Raw genomic sequence first — 23,732 nt, 5'->3', positions numbered from 1 at the left:
GCTGATGTGCATTGTTTTGGAGCGTGTAACTGAGTCTTTTTCTGCTGCAACATGCTGAAGTCATGTGATTGGAGGCTTTGCCCACCCTTTCCTCATGAACCCCCTCTGATCAAAAACTCCAGATCCAGAGCTGAACACAAAAGAAAAAAGAAAAAGACGTTTGGCCGGAGTGCGCACAGGCGCTGCGCTGCGCTCCCCTTATCTCCAGGAACAGGACGGAGCGCTTTCCTCTGCGGACTTTTGCCCTCCGACTTTGACAGGTGAAAACACGGCATTAGAGCAGCAACGAGCATGTTTTCGCCAAAGTCGCCTAAAAGTCTGTCCAAGTATGTCTCCAAGTCTTCGCACGGCGCCGGGGAGCAGATTTGTATGGTTGAATGTGGCTGCAAGCCGGACTGCACCTGTGGTGTCCACTCCGCCGGGAGAAGCAGGAGGCACTGTGCGCCCGAGTTCAAGGTAGGCCTCCAGAGAGCTGCAGCTGAGGTCCCGTCCGTAAAATCATGATCCTCTCTCAACAGTTTGACATGTTGTTGGGTCACGAATTTTATTTTAAAGTCCTTATTATGCCAGACATCTATCTGTAGCAGTTTGGGTTTAATTCATCAGATCACAGCAGCAGGTAGTTTAATGCAGACCTTACCCACTGATGAGCCACATAATGACTGTGACTGTGAATATATGCAAAAGGTCAGAGGGCCCATATGCAGAGCGGCAACCATTAGTTAATTACAGTATTGGAAAGCACATTTACTGTTAAGTACTTAACTACTGTTAAGTATTTTCATTTCATGCTACTTTATGCTTCTACTACAATTCAAAGGGAAATATTGTACTTTTTACTCCGCTTCATTTATTTGACAGCATGAACTACAACTTGCTTTGAAGATTAAGATCAACAGTTTATAAAATATCATGCATTTTTGTAGATCAAACAAAAAAACCCAGTATAAAAAGTAGTTAAAATTAGCCTCGACCAACTACAACAGTAAAATGCTGCTTACACATTGATGCATCAGTAATAATAATCCAATAACACTCTGCAATATATGCTGTGATAGTATAACAGTCAAGTCAGACATTTTTGTGCATTATGAGTACGTTTACTTTTGCCAATAATACTTGTGTACATAAGTGACATTTTCAATGCGAGACTTTTACTTGTAATGGAGTATTACAATATTGCAGTATTGCCACTTCTACTTAAGTAAAGAATTATTCCTTCACCACTGGTTGATTTATCGATTAGTCGATCGAAAGAAAACAAATCAGCAACTATTTTGAAAATCGAGTCATTTTTTTCAGAAAGAAAGTCAAAATTCTCTGGTTTCAGCTTCTGAAATGTGAATGTCCTCTGGTTTCCTTACTCTTCTATGACAGTTAACTCGTGTCTTTGGTTTTTGGACTGCTTATCGGACAAAACAAGACATTTGAGGACGTCACCTCGGGATGGACAATTTTCTGACATTTTATTGACCAAATGACTAATCGATGAAGCGAGAAAATATTTTACGGATTAATCGATATTAACAAATCGCAGTATAATACACATTACAGCAACACTTCAAAGTTTTGAAGACTGTTGGTAGACGATGGTAGTATTGTTGGTTCTGTGAATCTTTCAGGATTTATCAGTTTTCACGTCATTGTCATTAGCCACTGATGGGCCATACGGTGATAATGCCAATGCTATATTCCAGTGGTTCCCAGCCTGGCGATAGGGGCCCCACCAAGGGCTCCCACAAAAGGAGTTAAGGAAAACATCAGTGGTGGAAGAAGTACTCAGATCCTTTATTTAAGTAAAATTATTACTACAACAATGTAAAAATACTCCATTACTTAAGTAAAACAGAAGTATTATCAGCAAAATGTACTTAAAGTATCAAGTAGTGCTGTAAAATGTCCCCTGTGACTGATATATTATGTAACATTATTAGATTGTTAATACTGATGCATCAAAGTGTAAGCATCATTTTACTGTTGTAGCTGCTCGAGGTGGAGCTAGTTTTAACTACTTTATATACAGTTAGCTAGTTTAGTGCAGTGGTTCCCAACCTAGAGGTCGGGTCCCGCCAAAGGGCCAAAGATAAACCTGAGGGGTCGTGAGATGATTAATGTGAGAGGAAAGAAGAAAAAGTCCTACTACACAAATTTGGTTTTAATTTTTGGACTTTTGCTTTTTGTGAAATAATGGATCATTTTACCTCTTTGGGCCTCAAACACTCATTCAAATGAAACCATGTGAGAGGTTTCTGGTGGAATTGCAAACAACTCAAAGACATCTGAAACATGACAAGGAGCCTCAATTAGACACAGATTTTTGCAAGAGATTATACGCCAAAAACTGTTGGAAACCACTGTTTTATCTTTAACAATGTATTTTATATCATGTTTTTTCTTTTATGTAAAATCTTAATCTGCAAAGTAACTAGTAACTAAAGTTGTCAAATAAATGTAGTGGAGTAAAAAGTGCAGTATTTCCCTATGAAATGTAGTGGAGTAGAAGTATAAAGTAGCATAACATGGAAATACTTGGTAATATTTTACTGAAGTACAGAAAAAATCTACTTAGATACTTTCCACCACTGGCAAACATACAGCATTTCTGCTACACCAAATTATGTTTATTTCTTTCAGACTTTTCTCTGCTTCTTATGTTTTTTTTAATTTACTGTGAAATACCGGATAGTTTTACCTCTTCAGGCCTTTTTAAATTAATCAAATTTAAAGGGAAAATCACTCTTAATAATATATGCCACCTGTTGTGAGGGGTCGCAATCAGATACTACTTAAATGTAAGGGGTTAGAAGCTTAAAAAAGTTGCTACTTTGTTGAATAATTTTCTATGAATACATTCAACAGGTCAGAGCTCCCCCCATGTGTCATTAGATTTGTCCTGCATTCGACAAAGGTTTTATTGTCAGGAAGTGAATGAAGTCATTTAATATGCTCATGTATCACCTGTAACATCTTGCTCATGCTGCTATGGAGATTGAATGCACTTATTGTATGTGCTTTGAACAAAAGCCAAATGAATGTAATGTAATCATGCAAGTCATTGCATCTAGAACGGTTTAGAATTACACCATAAAAGTGTGAAGTGTAATCAAACACACACTGATTGTTGCCATTGTTACATTAACAGCTTGTATCATTTATTCATATTTTCTAAATAGTTTTACATGTAAAAGTCGTGTTATCCAGTAAGCCTGTATTGTTGACACATACTGTATTTCACTGCAAGTGTGAGTCAGCTTGCTTCTTCTATGGCAAGTCAAATGGATCTTATTCTAGCAGTTTCAAATAAAAGAGTTGGGAAGGAACCAAAGAGTTTTTGATCCTACACTCACTGTCAATGAGACTTTTTGATGGGCAAGGACTTTTTTGTAATTGAGGCAAAACAGTTGTTAATTTTCCCAAAATGGATTAAAGTGAGTTTTCTGAAAAACTACAATAAATATGAGGTTGTTAATAACATCAAGACGTCATTTTAAAAGTAAAAAGAGTAGTGTTTTCTGAATAACTTAATGAGGGTGGACATGGTTACAGTGTCGCCTTTCTATTTAAATCAATGGAAAACCTCAGTCACTCTCCCCTAATGCTGCATTCACGTTACTTAATAATATTGGATGTTTATGTGTTTCCATAGATTGTAGAGTTTTAAAATGGTTTATTTCCTCATAAAGCCAACCAATGATGCTGAGCCCAGTGTTAACAGGTAGATTATTACAGTGGCTGGATTTGATTGGTGCAACAGCTATCCAATCATTTATACCCGTTTTCTAATCCTCAATGATCACACATGCAAGAAAATATTTATATGCACCTGCCAAAAGAAAAGTGAAGAACGGCAGGTACTCATGATGCAGGTAGGCAGCATATCAGTGTTATTAACTAATATAAATAATATATACAAAATAATAAATAAGTAAATGAAGCAATGTTAATGATAAAAATTGCCCTATGTTTTGTTATGTTAAGAGTATAATAACAAGCCTAAGGGATGTAGGGAACATTAATTAACTTAAATAAACGTATACAGCTTTGGTGGTATGTTACCTCTTTCAAAAAGGCTATTTAATTTTGTGATTTATTCTTGATTAGTTACATATCTGCCATGCAAAATCAATATTTTGCTGTAATGTTGAGACAAAATAATACAATTTAATCTCATCCCCTTAATTGTTGTTTAGATTAGATTCAACTTTATGGTCATTGCACTCAGTACCAGAAATGTAAAGCAGCTAAAATATGTCAGAATGTAACTATGATATGTTCAATATAAACAGCACCTAATAAATAGTATGTATATTAGAATGGACTAGTTATGTTATATACAGTATAAACAGAAAGCAGTTATGTAATATGTAAGTAAGAGACGTTGTGTACAGTTGAATATGGTCAGAGTTAAATACAATGAGTTAAATAATGAGGTAATGCAGTAACAGTAGTGCACTATTATTATTATTATTATTATAAATTATTGATGATAATTACCTTTATTTTACCATTTCAGTGTGCTACTCTATATTATTAAATGCCAAATGTATACTCTATAGAGCAGAGTTAGACCTGTCTATGCCTAATTGTCTTTTGGACCTCCTGGGCACCCCTTAGGTGCCCCTGGCTGATCCTGAACCCAAGATTGGGCCTCACTGCAATACGTCATTTAGATTAAGACAAACAAACCATAAAATACAGTAGGGTCGCTGGGACACAGTTTACAGTGTGAAGGTGTAGGTATGCTGTGATGTCAAATAAATACCACGGTACACTGTTGCGGAGACGCTGGAAATTTCTAATAGGGTTAGGGATGGTCAAACACTTTGCTGTTCCTGGGAAATGTTTGTCTTAATACACTGTGTGTGATTTGTTGCACTTTGAACAGTTGAACAGTACTCATGAACCCAGAAGTCAACATTTCAATGTTTGCTTTACTTAGTAATGCAAAGGGGCATGGGGACAGATCTATCCAGCTATCTATCTATAGTCACCATGGTATAGTTCATGTTTTAATATTTCAAGGTGATTTGTCATTTGTAGCCAAAGCTAACTGCTAGTGAAGCCCCAGTGGCCTAATGGATAAGGCACTGGCCTCCTAAGCCAGGGATTGTGGGTTCAAGTCCCATCTGGGGTGATTTACATTATGGAAGCATGCTGGCCCTGTAACCCAACTAAAGATGGCTCTATACCTTCCTATGCTACTACAGCGTTGTTTTTTTTCGTGATTTGCTGTGGACATGTTTTCCAGCAGAATGGAGCAGTGAAAGTCTGTTGGATCCGAGCGATGAAGTCAATCAATTTCTTTGATTGCAGAAAGATAGTATTCCAAAATACATTGAAGGTTTTGATTTAGATGGCTTACCCAAGCAGAGTACAAAAGAATATTTTCCCACATGAATCATCAAAAAAATGTATATAACATTAAAAAGACACCTGCATGTATGCAGGCTGATGTACAGTAAATCATTTAATTTGATTGGAATGTTGCAATCATTGTAAGCCACTCTATGGACATTAGCTGAACGACCAAGGACCTCTTTGGAGATCATATTTTTCATCTGAGAATTGTGCTTTTTGTACATGACTTTGAAAATGTGCTAATCATGTAATTTATGTAAAACGTGACTTAATAAAATGTATGTAATATGTGTTTGTATAAAGAATCCATCTTTGGCACTTAAATCTATAACTAACACATCAAAAATGTACTTCTTAAGGTGCATTTCTAAATTTTATAAAAAGACATTTATTGTCAGAAATTAAAATAAATGAAAGTAAAATTCCATACAGAACACAACAGATATTTCCAAATGGCTTTCCTGTTTGGAGTACAGCTCTTCGTATGGGGTTGACTTCTCCCTTCAGTTCTGTGAGGTGCCAGTGACTACTGACTTTAAGCAGAGTCACGTTGGGAGGCTTATGTGAAGGGCAAGTCATGTGGTTTTTAGGCCCCAGACCACCAATTCTGGGACCTTGGGACACTGAGGGGTCCTGGAGAGGTTTGCAGGGTGATCCTTCTGCAACATATAAAATAGTTCACCTTTAATGTATAGGTTACCTCTTTGTATCAGTGTCCTCTGAATTAAATTACATCACTAGGGGTTTGGGCATTTCTATTTGTGCTTCATGGGATAAAGTGATTTTTGACACTGGTTCCATTTCAGTATTTTACTTGAAATCTATCCAAACCAATTACTCATGAGCTGTATTGTATTTAGCACCAATACCAATACTTGCAGTTGCTCTGTGTTGTATTTTCATTTTCCTATACTAATCTTAACCAACAAGGGTTACAAAACTTTTGGGAATTTTGTTTATTGAGAGCAGAGATTTGAGGATGGAGGTTTTAAACAATGAAGGGATGAAGGAACATATAAAGACTGAATGGGATGAAGTGGGGCTTGTTGAGTTAGTTGAATGGTGGTTGGCTTGAGGAACCCATCTATCAGTTCCACTTGTATTTCGTGCACTCAGGAAATGAAAAGAGCAAAAGAAAACAGGGTAGATTTGCTTACATTGATGGAACAGGAAATTAAAAGTGTGTTTGAGGTCTGTGTTGTCTTTGTTCCTGAGCCAAGACACTAATACTGTATGCATAACATAGACAACATGACGTCTCTTGTGCAGCTATTACAATGTGGTTTGATAGCAGGAACGTTTTTTTGTGATCTAAAACATTGCTGGTAAGTGTTGGGTTTAGGTGTCAATCCTTCAGAATAATTTTGGAGTTTTTTCCTAAATCAAGGGGAGGATCCAAAGAAAATATTACTAATGCGGGGGGAGAGGAGGGAGTCTTGCTTCCCACCCTGATCATTTTCATAGTCCCTAAATTTACACAAGTAAAAAATGCTGAATTGATTTCTTTTATCTTTTCAGAATAATGGCCCTGACATTGAGAAACAAGGCCTTGACAACTTGGCCTACGAGTATGGGAGTCAGAGTGCGCTCTACCCCCCACCCAAAACTGCCTCCAGAGCAAATTTTAAACTCCTGGGACTCCCCCCTGAGCACCAGGCCCAGGCCATCGAAAGCAGAATCTGTGGCCTGAATGGAGTACTTGCTGCCAGCTTGTCTTTACCCAGCAGCTTGGCCAAAGTGGACTATGATACCTCAGTTGTCACAACCAAAGAGATTGCCCTGGAGCTCCAGACAATGGGATTCAATGTAGAGTCAGCGGTGCAGATCAGGGTGGATGGTATGCACTGCCAGTCCTGTGTGCAGTCCATTGAGGAACAGATTGGTCCTCTTCCTGGTGTTTCACATATTCAGGTGTCCCTTCAAGATGGCGCAGCGCTGATTGTATATTGGCCTCTTCTAGTTACACAACAGGAGCTGAGAGACAAGATCGACGATATGGGTTTTGGTGCCACTTTATTAGTCGATGATCTATCTGGACAAGATATAAGCTACTGGCAGAGGGACATATTGAATTCGTCAATCCAGACTGTAACCATTTGGATTGTAGGGATGACTTGCAACTCTTGCGTGCAGTCCATAGAAGGGAGGATCTCTCAGACAACAGGCGTGCAGTCCATAGTGGTGTCACTGAAGGAGGAAAAGGGAACAATAACCTTTGACCCCAGTCTGACGGAGCCGGAGCAGCTCAGGGCAGCTATCGAGGACATGGGCTTTGACGCATCACTTGAAGGTAGGCACCAAAGTGAAATGTTTACTTATAATTACATTTTGTTGGTTAATCTAAGGCTGGCAGTCAAACTGAATATAGCAAATGTCAAGATAAAACACTTCAATAAATGACTGTTGTGTGAGTGCAGAGGTTTTATTTTGAAAAGAGGGAACTGGCAGCTTACTCTTCATTCAGACAGTATGATAGTGACAGGAGAGATAAAAGGGGAAGAAGCATGCTTGGGGTTAGCAACTGTAATAAATGTCTGTTTACAGCGGTGGAGTTTTTACTTGTCAATAACCAGACACATTTGTTAGTAAGAGAAGAAAACTGCAGCTTGTAATAAAGAGGACATAACAAGTAAATAAAATACAAGTTAACACAAATAGTTAGTGAATTTGTGACGTTTTTATCATTGCATGATATAACAGGAAAAAAAAATACCTCAGCTCTTCAGCTCCTTTATCTTTCCCAGAAGAGGAGTTGCTTTTAGAAAACAAATAGCGCTGAACTGGCTTTTCAGCTCAGCCAGCGCGAGGTAGAAAAGCACCCATTGTTAGATGCCCTCGAACAGCTTATGTTGTTGTCATTCAAGCAATGTTTTCCATCCCACCAATGAATTCTTGATGCATACTTAAGATGCATTCAGGTGTCATTTATAGCCTCATGCATACTAACAAAGAATCTGTTCATTACAGTCCGGAAAAAAAATCATAGCTCAGAAATGTTGTAGCATTTATGTGGAAGTGTAACTGTACAAAGGTAGCACCTGTACATTGATTAAATTCTTTCAAATATAACCTGCATAGCGCTTTGGGCCACTGAGCCAACAGGACGCCTCATATTCACCTTACCTCTGTTACTTTCCACCGGTTACTGTGGCAACCAGACAAGTATGCTCTCCAGTGCGACATGAAGTGCTCTTACGCCAGCCAGGGTTTTCTTGATGGATTTAATGATGAAAACAGCTTGCCAAGACGTGGAATTAACTCAGGAAGATTATGAGCAGATTCTTTTCATGTACCTTTCAAGGTTGAAAGGCAACCTTTAGGTAGCTGGGTTGAAGTTTTTAGCTTTAAAACTGAGACAAGTGCAGTTTTTTGTGCCACTGCTGGCTTGTGTGTATGTTCAGTTTAGCCTATAGGCTACCTGAAACTTAGCATAGCTGTTGATATGTGTGTGAGCACATGCTTTAAGATCATAACATTGAAAAGTGCTTTCATGTAGCACTTTTCAATGTAAAACTATAAAGTGCCACAAACAAAAGAAAAAATATTGATCATTAAAACAGTATCGGCTTAGTCACTAAGGGTTAAACTAAAACATTTAGCTGAATAAATAAAAACAACCAAAGCAACAAAAAATACCCTACCATAACATTTAGGTAAACACCTTTTTACCAGACATAAATGTCAATAACAGATTGAAGCAGGGTATTGCTGCAAAAGAGTGTACACTTTGAAAAGCTTAAGGTTAGCAAGATTTAGGAGTCTACAGCCACGCTAGCAGCTCTGTGAGGCTGTACTTGGGCACAGCTGTGCTTTTAGCTAAATGCTTAGTGGGTAAAGTTAACCATGTCAACCACCTTAGTTTAGTGAGCAGGGTTGCTCACTGCTAATTAGCCACAATGCTAGCATGGCTAAAAACAAACTGAATGAATGTTGAAGTGGTGGATACAAAAAACAACTTGCACTGTGACTCTTTATCTAGTCAAGTAGGTGTTTTAAAGGTCTCAGTTGCCAGTTTATTAGGCACACCTAGCTAAAGATAGTGCAGTCTAATACAACAGTCCTGCAATAAATCTTACCTTCATGAAGGTTGTAATGTTTAGTTTTTGTAGTTTGTGGTGCTAATGTATTGCCGACATAAACTATTTAGACTACTCTTATTATTATGGGCAGCTGCAGTATGTATCCTGCACTTTGTCATTACACTTAAGGATACTGACCCACTAAACTGTCCACCTCTGTCTATCTAGCTAACTAACTGACTTTGTTCCTTCTTCTCTACAGCACCTACATCTGCAAAGGACATCCAGAGTCATGAAAAGTCCAGGCCTGTTAGCTCTGGACCCTCTGACCTTTCTGACTTGCAGCCACCCAATAAGGCGAGAGTCAGCAATGGCACCGGATCACAGGCAACCTCTGGAAACAAGATTAAAGTACAAAAATGCTTCATTTGCGTAATGGGAATGACCTGTGCCTCCTGTGTGGCCAACATAGAGAGAAATCTGCTCAAACACAAGGGTAAGCAAGCTTAAATGTCGTAATACAATATTTCTTTTAGTTTACATATGTAATGGCAGTATTTTATGATTACTTTGACTTCTAGGAATCATCTCGGTGTTGGTATCACTAATGGCTGCAAAGGCAGAGGTGAAATATGATTCAGAAGTCGTGGACGCTGCTGCTGTAACTCGGCTCATAGAAGACTTGGGCTTTGGTGCCAAACTGATAGAGGACAATGCAGTAACACACGGGAAACTGGACCTCACTGTAAGTCTTCACATGATGCAGCATTTTCATTTTAGAAAAATATAATTCATTTACATGCTGGTTTCTCTGTGTTAGAGATAATACACGTTATCTTCCCAAAATACCAAAAAAAAAAAAAGTTATGAATTTCCTCCAATTTTCACTTGTAGATAACAGGCATGACATGTGCATCATGTGTCCACAACATTGAGTCCAAGCTCACCACAACCAAAGGCATCCTTGGGGCCTCAGTTGCCCTGGCAACCAAAAAGGCACAGATCCAGTTTGACCCAGAAGTGCTCGGCGCTCGAGATATTATCAAGATCATTCAGGTAATGATCACTTTCTATTTTAAACCTCCACTCCTGTAAATCCTTGACTTTACAGTATATCCTGGTTTCGTTTCACATTCTAGAGCCTTGGTTTCGAGGTCAGCCTGGTGAAGGCGGGCTTCAAAAACAACCTTGATCACACGGAAGAAATTCAACAGTAAGTATCTGGTTTAAAACTGTCCTCATCATCAGAATAAGCGCACTCTTAAGAGGCTGTCATACATAAGGCATACTGACCTTCCGGCATCACAAATCTGTTTTTTAGTGTTCTATGAAAGCTGATCTATTATTTTTAATAGAATTTATTAAGTCTGTTTTAATGAATTAAAAATGTTCACATAAATTCAGATATAGATTTAAATACAACCTCAGTCTTACACTTCCCTTAGATGTTACCTCTATTAGATGAGAGCAGATTAGATGAGAAAACACATATGAAGATTTAGAAGACTTAGAGGATTTAAAAATTGCAGTGACGCTGATTAAAAACCATAAATTACCATAGCGCTTAATTATACAGTAGATTTAATCAATGTTGCCTGTGTGATTTGGGATTTTACAGGAGGCTGCATTTCTAACAGGAGATTAGTGTCACTCTATATTATAAGCCCAGTGCACTTCAACATCACTGAAAAATCACCCCAGGTGGGACTTGAACCCACAATCCCTGGCTTAGGAGGCCAGTGCCTTATCCATTAGGCCACTGGGGCTACATAGTTGCTCATCTGACATGCGCAAAACAAGATGTCCACAGTATATCACAAACAGGTTGGAAAGTTCAGCACAGAATATTGGGTAGGACATAGAAAGCAATAGTGGTTGCCTGAGGATTAAAGTAACAACATTTGGTAGCACAGGAAGGTGTAAACCCATTGGTGTCTGGGTTATGACCCCAGCATGCTTCCATGATGTCTACTGCAATATAAAATCATCCCAGATGGGACTCAAACCCACAATTCCTGGCTTAGGAGGGCCATGCCGCCTTAGCCATTAGGCCACTGTGGATACACAACAAAGCCCATTAATGTCCCCAAGACCCATTAATGTCTGGGTTACAGGCCCAGCATGCTCCCACAATGTCTACTGTGCTATAAATCACCCCAGATGGGACTTCAACCCACAATCTCTGGCTTAGGAGGCCAGTGCATTATCCATTAGGCAACTGGGGCTACATACCTGCTTGACCAAAACAAGATGTCCACAGCATATCACAAACAGGTTGGTACAGAGTCTTGGGTAGGACATAGAAAGCAATTGTTGTTCCCTGTCTAGGGATAGAGGATTAAACTAACAATACTTTTGTAGCACAGGAAGGTAAACCCACTGGTATCTGGGTTACAGGACCAGCATGCTCCCACAATGTCTACTGTGCTATAAATCACCCCAGATGGGACTCGAACCCACAATCCCTGGCTTAGGAGGCCAGTGCCTTATCCATTAGGCCACTGGGGCTATAAAGATGGCACTCAAACATGCTGAACATTATGTTGCAATGTGTATGTCCACACCAAAAATGTATGTTGTTAATGTCATCATGTTGTTTTGAAAAGAAAGGTGTATTTCTATGGTGTCTTCTTTACATAATTTGACATATTTCTGGTATATTTCCAGGTGGAAGAACTCCTTTCTGCTCAGCCTTGTTTTTGGCCTGCCTGTCATAGGCCTCATGATCTACATGATGGTGATGGACAGTCAGCACCTGGAACATGGAGGATCCATGCCCGAGGAGCAGAACCTGCTGCCCGGCCTCTCCCTCCTCAACCTGGCCTTCTTCCTGCTCTGTACACCTGTGCAGGTAGGACCACAACATGTCTGCCAACGGGACCATGCTGGTTTCTGTTTAAGAGCTTTGTACTGAATCTCCTCAACATTTAGGTGTACTATACATGGGGATACAAGTGTAGTATTAATGGTGGAGAGTTCATTTAGAGCGTTTCTTCTTTACCTCAGAGGGGTCTTGTGTCTTCTACAAGTTAGTAAATTCATAGTTTAATACACATCTCAGACACTTAATACCTCTTGGCACGTGACTACCTCACCAAACTTATTTTAATCACCTTGTGAATCAAAATACCATCCATTCCTTCTTTGCTTGGCCTTTAGCAACAGTGACATTCATTAAAGACCTCAGAAAGGCAGAGATTTTGTTTTGAGATTGTGCTTTTAATTTAGAAAATGGGCTTCTGGATTTTGGGCAATACAACATATATGCTTTAAAGTTATCATTTGTCATTTTTGGAAATAGGCTAATTGGCTTTTTTGCAGAGAGTTAGATGAAAAGACTGATACCACGCTCATGTCTGTATGGTAAATATGATGCTGCAGCCAGGAGAGGGTTAGTTTAGCTTGACACAAATACTGGAAACAGGGGGGAAACAGCTAGCCTGGCTCTGTCCAAAGATAACAAAATCTGCCTACCAGCACTTCTAAAGCTCACTAATTAACACATATGTCGTTTGTTTAATCTGTACAAAAACAAACAGTAAATATGACACGTTGTAGTATGCCTTTGCTGCACAAACAAAAATAATAATCTAAATAATCTGTATAGATATCACAGTACAGCCAACACTGTTTAACTCACAGTGGATCTTTTCTGTTTTTCTTTCTCTTCAGATCTTTGGAGGCCGATACTTCTACATCCAGGCATATCGCTCGTTAAAACACTGCACAGCCAACATGGACGTGCTGATTGTGTTGGCCACCTCTATTGCCTACATCTACTCCTGTGTGATCCTCATTGTAGCCATGGCTGAGCAAGCCAGCCAGAGCCCCATCACCTTTTTCGACACTCCACCTATGCTCTTTGTGTTCATCGCTCTGGGTCGATGGCTGGAGCGCGTTGCAAAAGTAAAAAAATCTATAAATAAAAAAACATATATCCTTGTTTTGAAATCCTCATATGTTTTTATGTCATTTCGTTGCTGACTGGCATGGTGAACTGAACTATAACCCTGTAAACTATCAAGTCACATTGGTGACATTGAATTGGCTTCTCCATGACAGAAAATGTAAAAAAAACATTATAAATCCATAATCCAAAATAATTTATTACAAAAAACAGCTGAAATAGTAAATAGGTAAAAAGAGGTAAAAGTACCAGATAAATAGTTGAAATAGAAAAATGTATCAGATAAATGGTTGAAATAGTTTGCTAAAAGTATTAAACTATTTGCTAAAAGTAATGAATAAATGTTTAAGATAGCTATAAGTCATGGGTTATGTTTGAAATGTCCAGCTTTAATTGTATGAAATCACAATTTTGTTTTGTGTTAAATTAAATCAAATAAGCACATTTCATGGAGTCGATGAAGGGGTACTTGAGTTCATCTGACAGGGCTGTGGGCATACGTCAGACAAACAAAGGTTTGGAACCACTGCTGTAAACCATCGGGTCAAGTGTCAGTTAGTAGAATTGTTTCCAGTCTTTGTGCTAAGCTAAGCTTACCGGTTGCTGGCTATAACTTAGCATACAGACATGAGAGTGGTATCAATCTTCTCATCTAAGTCTTAGCTGGAAACAGTGTAGCCTATTTCCCGAAATGTTGAACTATTGCTTTAAGTGAAACATTTTTTACTTTTGTGCTTTTGAAAAACACCTTTAAATACTTTTATTTATGTGCTTATTTTATATTCCGTCCACTTTTCACTTCATTTCATTCAGTGGGCATTTTATCCACCTGGGATGTTATTATAGGTCATATCAGCAGTGTTTGTGGTCAATGATTAATTGTACATCCAGTGATGCTATAACACAATCACAAGACCGCATTAAATTTTATCTTGTGATTTGATTGTGACTGTGTTGTATCAACAACTACAGTAATCATTCACAGAGACGTTTGACAGTGTTTACTTGTAGCAGAATTATAATAAAGCAGTGCCCTTAATAAGAGCAGTGATTCAACTGCTAAAACATCTGAATTTGGTGTACATGTGAATCAACATTGAACATTAAAAGCAGTAAAAAAGAAAAACGAAACCAAAACATATTAACCCAAGAAAATATTTTTGACATTCATAAATTTGTTATTGATAAGACAGCTAATCTAAAGGTGCATTATGTTGAAACTTCAATATTATTATGACACCAGAAACAAATGAGATTATGGACGAGATGGTTGTTGACCTTTTAAGTCTTACCAGTGGTATTATTGGAGTTTCTGAGACCATATTTCCCATAAGCGAGAAGAATGGCTCCCTCCTAATGTTTTTTCATAAAGTAGGCCAGTAAATTTATATAATGGTCTCCTTTGTTTCGAATGATTACACTAATATAAAATCTTCTTAATTTATTGATGCCAAAATACTACACATTGCACCTTTAAAATGATCAATAGCCAATCAGAATGCACTCCTCACTGGGCCCAGACCATGATTTAAATACATTTGTTGTTTCTACATTTTTAGAGTAAAACCTCAGAGGCTTTGGCCAAATTAATGTCACTTCAGGCCACTGATGCCACAGTGGTCACTTTGGGACCTAACCACTCCATCATCAGGTGAGACACACAAGACACAAGAATCACCATCAGCTCTGCAGAACAACAGAAAATGTCAAACTAGCAGTTGAAACCATACCAGTGAACTCCAACATAATGTAACTGTAAATGCATTTGCATGCTTCAGTGAGGAGCAGGTGGTGGTGGAGCTGGTCCAGCGAGGCGACATCGTGAAGGTCGCCCCAGGAGGAAAGTTCCCTGTTGATGGGAAAGTGATTGAGGGAAGCTCCATGGCAGATGAGTCCTTGATCACAGGTAAGAGGATGTGACAACTGTAGTGAATGTATGTATCCTACACACATTAGCACATTCATATTTCCAGATTGCTGGCTGTTGTTTTTAGGAATTAATTCAGGTGTCTCTTGGAGAGCAGTTGACAAGTTTATTATTGTAAAAGCAATGCATTTCACCAAGCTATTAGCCTTTGACAGAGTTTTTACAAGCATTCAACTTGAAAAAGTGTTGACATCAGCTTCCTGGTGATCATTTATGTCAAAGTGTGTCAACACAAGCAGCAAACACTGCAGCAAATTCACAAATGTCAGCTACCTGATTGACAAAAGACAGTTCAATTCACAGAAATCTAATCAGTGAAGTTTGTTTTTGGTTTATTTTGTAATTAAAAGTTTTTGGCTGCAAAGTTTCTTCTCGAATTTGCAGCAATTCAGCTTCTTTCACTGTGATGTAAAAGCAGTAGTTGCATTTAAAATAGTAATAAATATACTCCCCATTAGATTGTATTTTTAATGGATGCGTTAGCTGGCACCATTTGCCTCCAAGCCATTAAGAACATAAAATCTGATTTTACTGCCTTAAATATTATGTCATAATAAAACAACCAAAGGAAATAATTTAAGCCTTTTGCTCGTTTCCTATTCGAGGAAGGACTTTTTGACTAAAACACACAAAAGACATTTTTTGCATCTTTCTTGGTCTGTCTTTTTACTTCTATGTATTTCTGTCAGGTGAGCCGATGCCTGTTAGTAAGAAGGTTGGCAGTTTGGTGATTGCCGGCTCCATCAATGCTCACGGTGCTCTTCTGGTGGAGGCCACTCATGTGGGTGCAGACACAACTCTGTCTCAAATAGTTAAATTGGTGGAAGAGGCCCAAACCTCTAAGGTAAGAAAGAGGCCATTTGAACTTTACTTTCAGATTTTCACAAATTCAAAAAAGTTCTTGCACACCATAAAGTATTAGTCACAGGCGTGTAGGATCAAACTTTATATGTTCTTACTTTATAGTGATTAGTGAAGATGGATTTAGCGTTTCCTATTTCACCCTGCTTTGTAGCTTGTACAAAAATATATTTACACATATGCACAAATGCACATTTGTTTATATTTTTATTATTAATAGAAACACTAGAAACACAGAAACAGAAAGGAGCATAAAGAGCAAAGATACAATCAATGTATTTCAAATGAAATCTGCACACTGTCAGACAACTAGTTTCCATTAAAGTTGACCTTGTTTTCACATTTACATTCTGCACTCTCTTGTGTTTGCTCAGGCCCCCATCCAGCAGTTTGCAGACAGGCTCAGTGGATACTTTGTGCCCTTCATAGTTATTGTTTCTGTGCTAACACTGGTGGCGTGGCTTGCAATCGGGTTTGTCAACTTTGACATTGTGAAGGAGAACTTCCCGGTAGGTGCGCACACAAATGTTCTCATATGCAAACAAAAGCAGCTTTCAGAAATATTCAAAAGATACATTTGAGCATTTTGTTATCACTGTAATAACCCATTCTCTTCCTCACAGGGTTATAACCAGAACATCTCCAAGGCGGAAGTTATCGTCCGCTTTGCCTTCCAGGCGTCCATCACAGTTCTGTCCATTGCCTGCCCCTGCTCTCTGGGGCTGGCAACCCCAACAGCTGTCATGGTGGGCACAGGGGTTGGAGCTCAGAACGGGATCCTCATTAAAGGAGGCGAGCCGCTGGAGATGGCCCACAAGGCAATGCACTTTATATCCTGCTTCTGCTGACTTCTGCAGATTTTTGTTATTAGCATTTTGATTCTTACATTTTATTAGATTTTATGATTACTTTCTTTTTAAGTCAGAGCAACAAAGAGTACAATACTGTTGCCAGGCACCATCAGGGACAACACATGTTTTGTAGCTGTACATAATAAGCATATAATTGTCCATGAATGGCAAAAAATACAACAATAGGTAAAAGAAAATTCAGAGATGCAGACAGTGTCACCATTTTCATTTTTTGAACAAATATTTATTTGAATATATATATATAGAAGTCAGTCTTTCCACTGTTTCTGTTATTAGCAATTTGACTAGAATAACAGTTGCAGCTCATACTATACGCACTATTAGTAGATTGGCAACCTGCTCTTTTCCAAACATGACTTGGACGTAATCTTTCAATATCTGTAACCTTTGATTTAGCTGAATACTCAACAGTGCAAGATTGACATTGAGTGTGAAAGTGCCTACAATCCAGTATGTCCTGGTATGTGGATGTGCAGCTTCAAGATGGAAGAGATATTTGTTTGGTAAATGAGCACCAGTTGTATTTCCCACACACTGAGGTCAGGTCTCATAGAGCTCCTCCTCCTGAGTGTCTCATAAAAGACTGATGTTATATGATTGTTTCTATTCATAGGAGCTAAGATTTATTCTTTGGGGTTTTTTTTGACAATGTAACACCTCTTAATCTTATGGCTGGATTGGCATGACATTTTCTGTACACATTTACCCTCCAAAGAGGAAGACACCTTTAGATTTTGGTGACTTTTAGCCCCATTTGTGACCTCAGCATTCCTTATGTTACTTCCTTCAGGGATTTATTTGTACCTGTAATCCAGCAGCAGGTCTCAGGTCTTCAAAGCTATTCTCATGATCTGATGTCTACAGTCTGGACAGAATGAGAAAATGTTTAAAACAAATGTTTAAATCCAACATGTCTTCAGACTGTGCTGGACTTCACATACTCCGGTGAGAGCGGCACAGTCTGCGAGTATGATTAGCTGACCCCCATGACCACCACCACAACAGCCTTTCTCAAATGAGCATATCCTCTTACTTCTGTCTTAAGAGCCTGAGAAACAAAATCCACATATCACACAGAGATGATCAAAAAGAAAACATCATAAAGAAGATGGAGTCATGACTCTGTTGTGTTTTTGTGTTTCACTGCTCTCTCAGATTGACGTGGTGATGTTTGATAAGACGGGTACGATTACAAACGGCGTGCCACGGGTGACTCGTGTGTTGGTGTTGTGGGAAATGGCCCGCATGCCGCTGAGAAAGATCCTGGCAGTGGTCGGCACAGCGGAGGCCAGCAGCGAGCACCCGCTGGGCATGGCGGTCGCCAAACACTGCAAAGAGGTGAGAGTGGGAGCCGGTGAGATCAGAGTCTTAATGCTTGTGCATGTACAGTACAGTGCTTCTGTTTGTGTGTATGTGTCTGTATTGTGTTTACAACTATTTCAAAGTCTACTTTTCTGTATTTTCTTAGTCTGTATTTTTATGCTCTGTAAAGCTTTAATAACTCTTTTTTGAAAAGTTTGTATCCACATAAAACAATAATGGTTCTAACATTTGATAATCTGTCTGTGTGCACATAACAGGAGCTGGGCTCTGGCGTGCTGGGCTACTGCCAGGACTTCCAGGCGGTGCCCGGTTGTGGGATCAGCTGCCGGGTTTCCAACGTGGAACATTTGCTGCAGCAGCAGAGCGAAGAGTGTTTCCTGCTGCCGGGAGCCACCAGTGACGAAAGTAGCCTGCTCTCTGCTGTTGAGGCCACATCTGCAGGTCTGAAGCCTTTCAGGTTCTGGGGTTCAATTCAGAAACATTATGTAAGGCCTCTGAACTAGTCAGTTAAAGTTATTCTAGTCCTAATCCCCGCTTCTTATGAGCCCAAACTATGTAGACCAGGCTGGTTAGCTCAGCTGGTTAGCGTGTGGTGCTAATAACGCCAAGGTCAGGGGTTTGATCCCTATACTGTGTCACTACCTTCTGTCTCTGAAAGTATTTGTAACACATCTTTTTCAAGGGTCTTATAGAAAGAAACCCTAAAATGTCCTTCTCGTTCACCACAAGTTCCACTATGAAACAAAAAAACCTTAATAAATCTTAAATTTCCCCTTGAAAACATGCCAAACACTTTAAACTGAATCATGCTGTGGATCCCTTCATTTGTCCATTAATTTGAAAAGAAAAAAAAATAGTCCCCTTAAAACACCAATTTCAAAAACCCCTAATTAACAAATTATGTAGATCTTAAAGGACCAGTGTGTAACATTTATAAGGGGCTATTGGCAGAAATTGAATATATATATAAGTATGTTTTCATTAATGTATAATCATCTGAAAATAAGAATCATTGTGTTTTCATTACCTTAGAATAAGCCCATTATATCTGCAGAGGGAGCAGGTTTCTACAGTAGCCCAGAACAGACAAACCAAACACTGGCTCTAGACTTTCGTGGCCACCGTAGTTTCTCCTACACACTTGGAAGGGAAGGGAGAGGTGAGCGGTATTCAAATGGTTGCAAACTGCAATTTCACCGCTAGATGCCACTTAATCCTACACACTGGACCTTTAAGGTTGAGATTTTGGGTTTAGTGGTCTGAAATACTTTAATGTGCAAATTAATGATATTTTAAGAGATTCCTATTCAATATTCCAATATTTAATAGGTTTACCCTTGATTTAGACTAAATTAATGGACAAATTAATAGATTGTAATATTTTTAAGCATTGATTAAGGGGTTTGTGTGCAAACTGATGGTACAGATAGACCTTAATTTGTATCTTTAAAAGACCATTTTTTTGTGGATTATAATATATTAAGTGGTTTTAATGGATTATCTGCATTATCTAAGCCATTTCTGAATTTACATCTTAATTGAAAATGTAAGGCCCATTTAAAGTATAAAGGGATGGCTTTCATGTCATTTGGTACATTTAAAAGAGTTTTTATCCCTTAAAAATCCCTTAAACTATCCTGATAATCCATTAAAATATCTTATTATATTACAATCCATTAATTTATTTATTTTAAGGTAAAAGATGTGAAAAAAAAGTGTAAGACGTGTAAGTGATTCAGTTTTATTGTGTCCACCATGTCTACACAACACAAAACCATAGAAATAAATAATTATATTTATGGTACTTTCGGTTATATAACCTCCTGTGTTTTAAGTAACTAATTAAATTCTGTTAAATGAGCTATTTTGCAGAATTTATGTAAACAAGAATAAAAATTATTTTACACAAAAACACTGTCTGTCATCTCCTTGTCCTCTTTGCTTCAATTGTCACTTGTTAACTTACAGACATTCAGTTTGATTTTTACAATATTTTTTGCTTTTAGGTGAGCCTTTGTCTTACTGTGTACTGATTGGCAATAGAGAATGGATGAGGAGGAACGGCCACCACATCGAAGCAGACGTCGATGCCGCCATGTCCAGCCATGAGATGAAAGGGCAGACTGCTATCCTGGTAGCTATAGATGGTGAGGATAAAACCTGCAAACAAAAAACAACACTGACATGTACTTTTATCTACTGTCTTCATTGTATGTTGTGTGTGTGTTCTCTGTAGGTGTGCTGTGTGCCATGTTAGCCATTGCAGACACAGTGAAGGCAGAGTCAGCGTTAGCAGTGCATACACTCAACAGCCGGGGCATCGAGGTGGTTATGATAACAGGAGATAACAGACGCACAGCTAAAGCCATAGCTGCACAGGTAAAACACATTTATAAAGCATATTTTAAAAAGGCACCTGAATATAGAATATGAAATAAAATGCCAAGTTTTTGTTTGAGTACAGGTGGGGATCAGAAAGGTGTTTGCAGAGGTGCTGCCTTCACATAAGGTTGCAAAAGTACAAGAGCTGCAGGAGCAAGGCCTGCGAGTGGCCATGGTGGGAGACGGTGTCAACGACTCGCCCGCCCTCGCCCGTGCTGACGTCGGCATCGCCATCGGCACGGGCACCGATGTGGCTATCGAAGCGGCCGACATCGTCCTGATCCGTGTAAGTGACAAATTGTGACTGACAGTCTGTGTGTAGATACAGTGACATCTTTAAACTGTCTGACCTGAAAGGTTTTTACACTCTGTAGAATGACCTGCTGGATGTGGTGGCCAGTATCGAGCTGTCGAAGAAGACGGTGCGAAGGATAAGGATCAACTTTGTCTTCGCCCTCATCTACAACCTCCTAGGAATACCCATTGCTGCAGGTGACGACTGGTTATACACCAAATTACATCAATTATGTTTGTATTTTTGCAGTTCAGAATCCTCACTATTTGCTAAGGAAGAATTGGGTTTACAATCTTAGTGTTTTTATAGAAAGGCAAGGAAATTCAAAAAGTTGTAAAACTGGGCTATACTTTCCTAACTAACAGTAACAAGAAATACTGAGGTCATGAATCCCAATTCCACAAGCACAAAGCCAACAAAAAAGATTTGAAAATGTTAGGATTATAGTACTTTTTTCACATTATTCAGTCATATTTTCTGTAATTTTCCACAACTTTTCCACACTTAATTCTAGTGGAGGAATGCATTTGTATTGCCTAAAAGTCACATTAAAAGGTAACTAGGAATGTCAAAAAATCAGCCTTAAAACATGACATAACACAGTATGTGCCGAAACGTAGGTGGTTAAAAACCCCACACAAGACGTCAGTGTTTTCAGTGGTAGCTATGGCCGGATACCTACTCTACACACCGCACTGGCGGCTGGAGCAACAAAAGCAGCCTGCTATTTTGAAACCACAAGAGTTACTAAGAAGGAAATCATTTGGAAGGAAAGACAACGACAGTGAAAAGGCAATAAGGCGCCTGTCATCTGAAACTGAGTTGCACCATGCTCCAAATGAAAATCCCAAGAGCAAAGTTAGACTTTGTCACATAAACACTGGGAAAGGCAAACGACTCGACTCACGGCCCAAAGTTAAATAAACTAATATATATATATACTAATTAAACAGCTTCCTACTAAACCTGAACTGTGTGTTTGTTCAGTATATATTGCACATGCAGTCCTCTCCTTTGCTTTGCAGGTGTGTTCATGCCTGTTGGCCTCGTGCTTCAACCCTGGATGGGCTCTGCTGCGATGGCTGCCTCGTCTGTGTCAGTGGTTCTGTCTTCTTTACTGCTGAAATTGTGAGTCCATATTAATCTCCATCATTTGAAAAGAGTGGATGGAATGATAGTTGCAAATCATATAGTCCTTAAATTGCCATGTGTTGCATCTCTGACCACTATAACCACACCCACCAGTGATGTCACAGTGTACTGACCACACCCTGGAGTACACTTCCACATCACTGCAGCAAGGTGAGAAATTAAACCACTGGAGGTCAGCAAAAACACGATTTGCAGCTGCCCCTTAAAGGTACCCTGTGGAGTTTGCCCAGTGAGCAACAGGAAGGAATGGGGCGCCATCTTGGAGCACAGTATCCACTTCTCTTAATACATCCATTATGTAAACAATGCATGGTTTAAAATATTTAAGAAATCCTCAAGAATACACACAATGTGTATGGGTGAGAAGACATTGAATGTAAACAGAAACTTTGCTTTTTTACTAGAAAACGCCATAGGGCACCTTTAAGTTGTTCTTTAAGTAAACAATAGCAACAGTAAACATTTGTCTATAAAGCAGTATAACAGATTGTAAACGCTTGTGGGATTATATAGACAGCATGCAGTATGTTTGGTGGGCTGTATTGTTTGGGAAAAAATGCATATGTTAGTACATATGTAGTACTCCATATTTAAGTACAAAAATCAATCCTGTAAGGAGCATCTGTAATCAAGAACCATACACATACATTCATCTTTTCTCCTTATTTTCCTCTCAGACAGTGTAAAAAAGTGTATCAGAAATGTTGGTTACATATGTTCATTATCCAACAATGTATACTGTATATGCATTTATGTTTTTCCTTCCCTGGTATATCCTGTGACTTCTGCTGCTGCAATGGCCTGACTTCTTCATTAGAATCAACTGTTTCATTATATTTTTCATCAACTTTCATCATATTATATCTCAGAGGTGAATAATAATCATCTGTTTCCTCCAGGTACAAGAAAACCTCGGTGGAGCTGTATGAGGTGCGTGCTCCGGGCCAAATGAGGAGCCTTCGGTCATCTCAGATTAGCACACATCTGGGTCTGGATAGCCAGCAGCGCAGCCCTGCTCTCCCCACCAGTGCTCTGGAACAGCTGAGCCAAAACAGCGTGGTCCCACCCGCCCTCTCTAGTTGGCCGTCCAGCCAGGGACCGTCCATAAACTCTGTCCAGGAGCAGCAGGACCGCTACTCCCTCCTGGATCACCAGACTGCAGAGGACCTTAATGTGTAGTAAAGGGAAAAGGGAAGAAGGACTGAGACGTCACACAGTTCCTTTTTACGAATTCTGTGAAGCTCTTTGTGTAATATTTCTATGTATTTATGTAAATAGACAAGTTTTAAAGCGCTCTTATTTTGGTGTGATACTTGTACAGCACATTCATCTTTACCTTATGAACCCTAAACCACCGTTATTGGTGGCTCTGAGGACACCAAGTGAACACCAATCTATGACTTTCTTAAGAACATTTCTAAAAATCAAGCTGCTACACTTAAAAAGTGATGGTATTACTGAAGCATTGTGCATTTTTTTCTTTTTTTACACCAGGTGACAGGAGCCACATAAATTGAACATGCAATATGAAATAGGTTTGCTTGAGTTTTACACAAATCCGAAGTCACTGCTGTACAAATGCACTTTTACAATAGACATAACTCAAAGTAAAGCTTCATGTTGTCTGTTTGGATAA

The 23,732-nt window shown here is 39.0% G+C and overlaps 1 protein-coding gene and 3 non-coding genes across 4 annotated transcripts; 2 read left to right on the top strand and 2 right to left on the bottom strand.

Annotated features, from left to right (window-relative positions):
• Window positions 1-73: 73 nt before the first annotated feature.
• atp7b (ATPase copper transporting beta) lies at window positions 74-23,732 on the top strand. The gene is made up of 21 exons (XM_044187397.1): window positions 74-456; window positions 6,877-7,648; window positions 9,640-9,873; window positions 9,959-10,122; window positions 10,272-10,433; window positions 10,517-10,590; window positions 12,045-12,228; window positions 13,050-13,283; window positions 14,844-14,935; window positions 15,063-15,190; window positions 15,901-16,055; window positions 16,447-16,581; window positions 16,696-16,890; window positions 18,100-18,282; window positions 18,525-18,708; window positions 20,274-20,414; window positions 20,504-20,646; window positions 20,732-20,935; window positions 21,024-21,141; window positions 21,970-22,072; window positions 22,996-23,732. Exons 1-21 carry the CDS (start codon window positions 292-294, stop codon window positions 23,273-23,275), a joined length of 4,050 nt encoding a protein of 1,349 aa, XP_044043332.1. The 5' UTR covers window positions 74-291; the 3' UTR covers window positions 23,276-23,732.
• On the top strand, window positions 5,062-5,134 carry trnar-ccu. The gene has a single exon. It is a non-coding gene; the product is annotated as a tRNA-Arg (tRNA).
• trnar-ccu lies at window positions 11,071-11,143 on the bottom strand. Its single transcript has one exon. It is a non-coding gene; the product is annotated as a tRNA-Arg (tRNA).
• Window positions 11,813-11,885, bottom strand: trnar-ccu. Its single transcript has one exon. It is a non-coding gene; the product is annotated as a tRNA-Arg (tRNA).

Source organism: Siniperca chuatsi, linkage group LG24 (genome assembly GCF_020085105.1).
Source record: "Siniperca chuatsi isolate FFG_IHB_CAS linkage group LG24, ASM2008510v1, whole genome shotgun sequence".
Classification (NCBI taxonomy): Eukaryota; Metazoa; Chordata; class Actinopteri; order Centrarchiformes; family Sinipercidae; genus Siniperca; species Siniperca chuatsi.
This window is presented reverse-complemented; position numbering and strand designations above follow the sequence as displayed.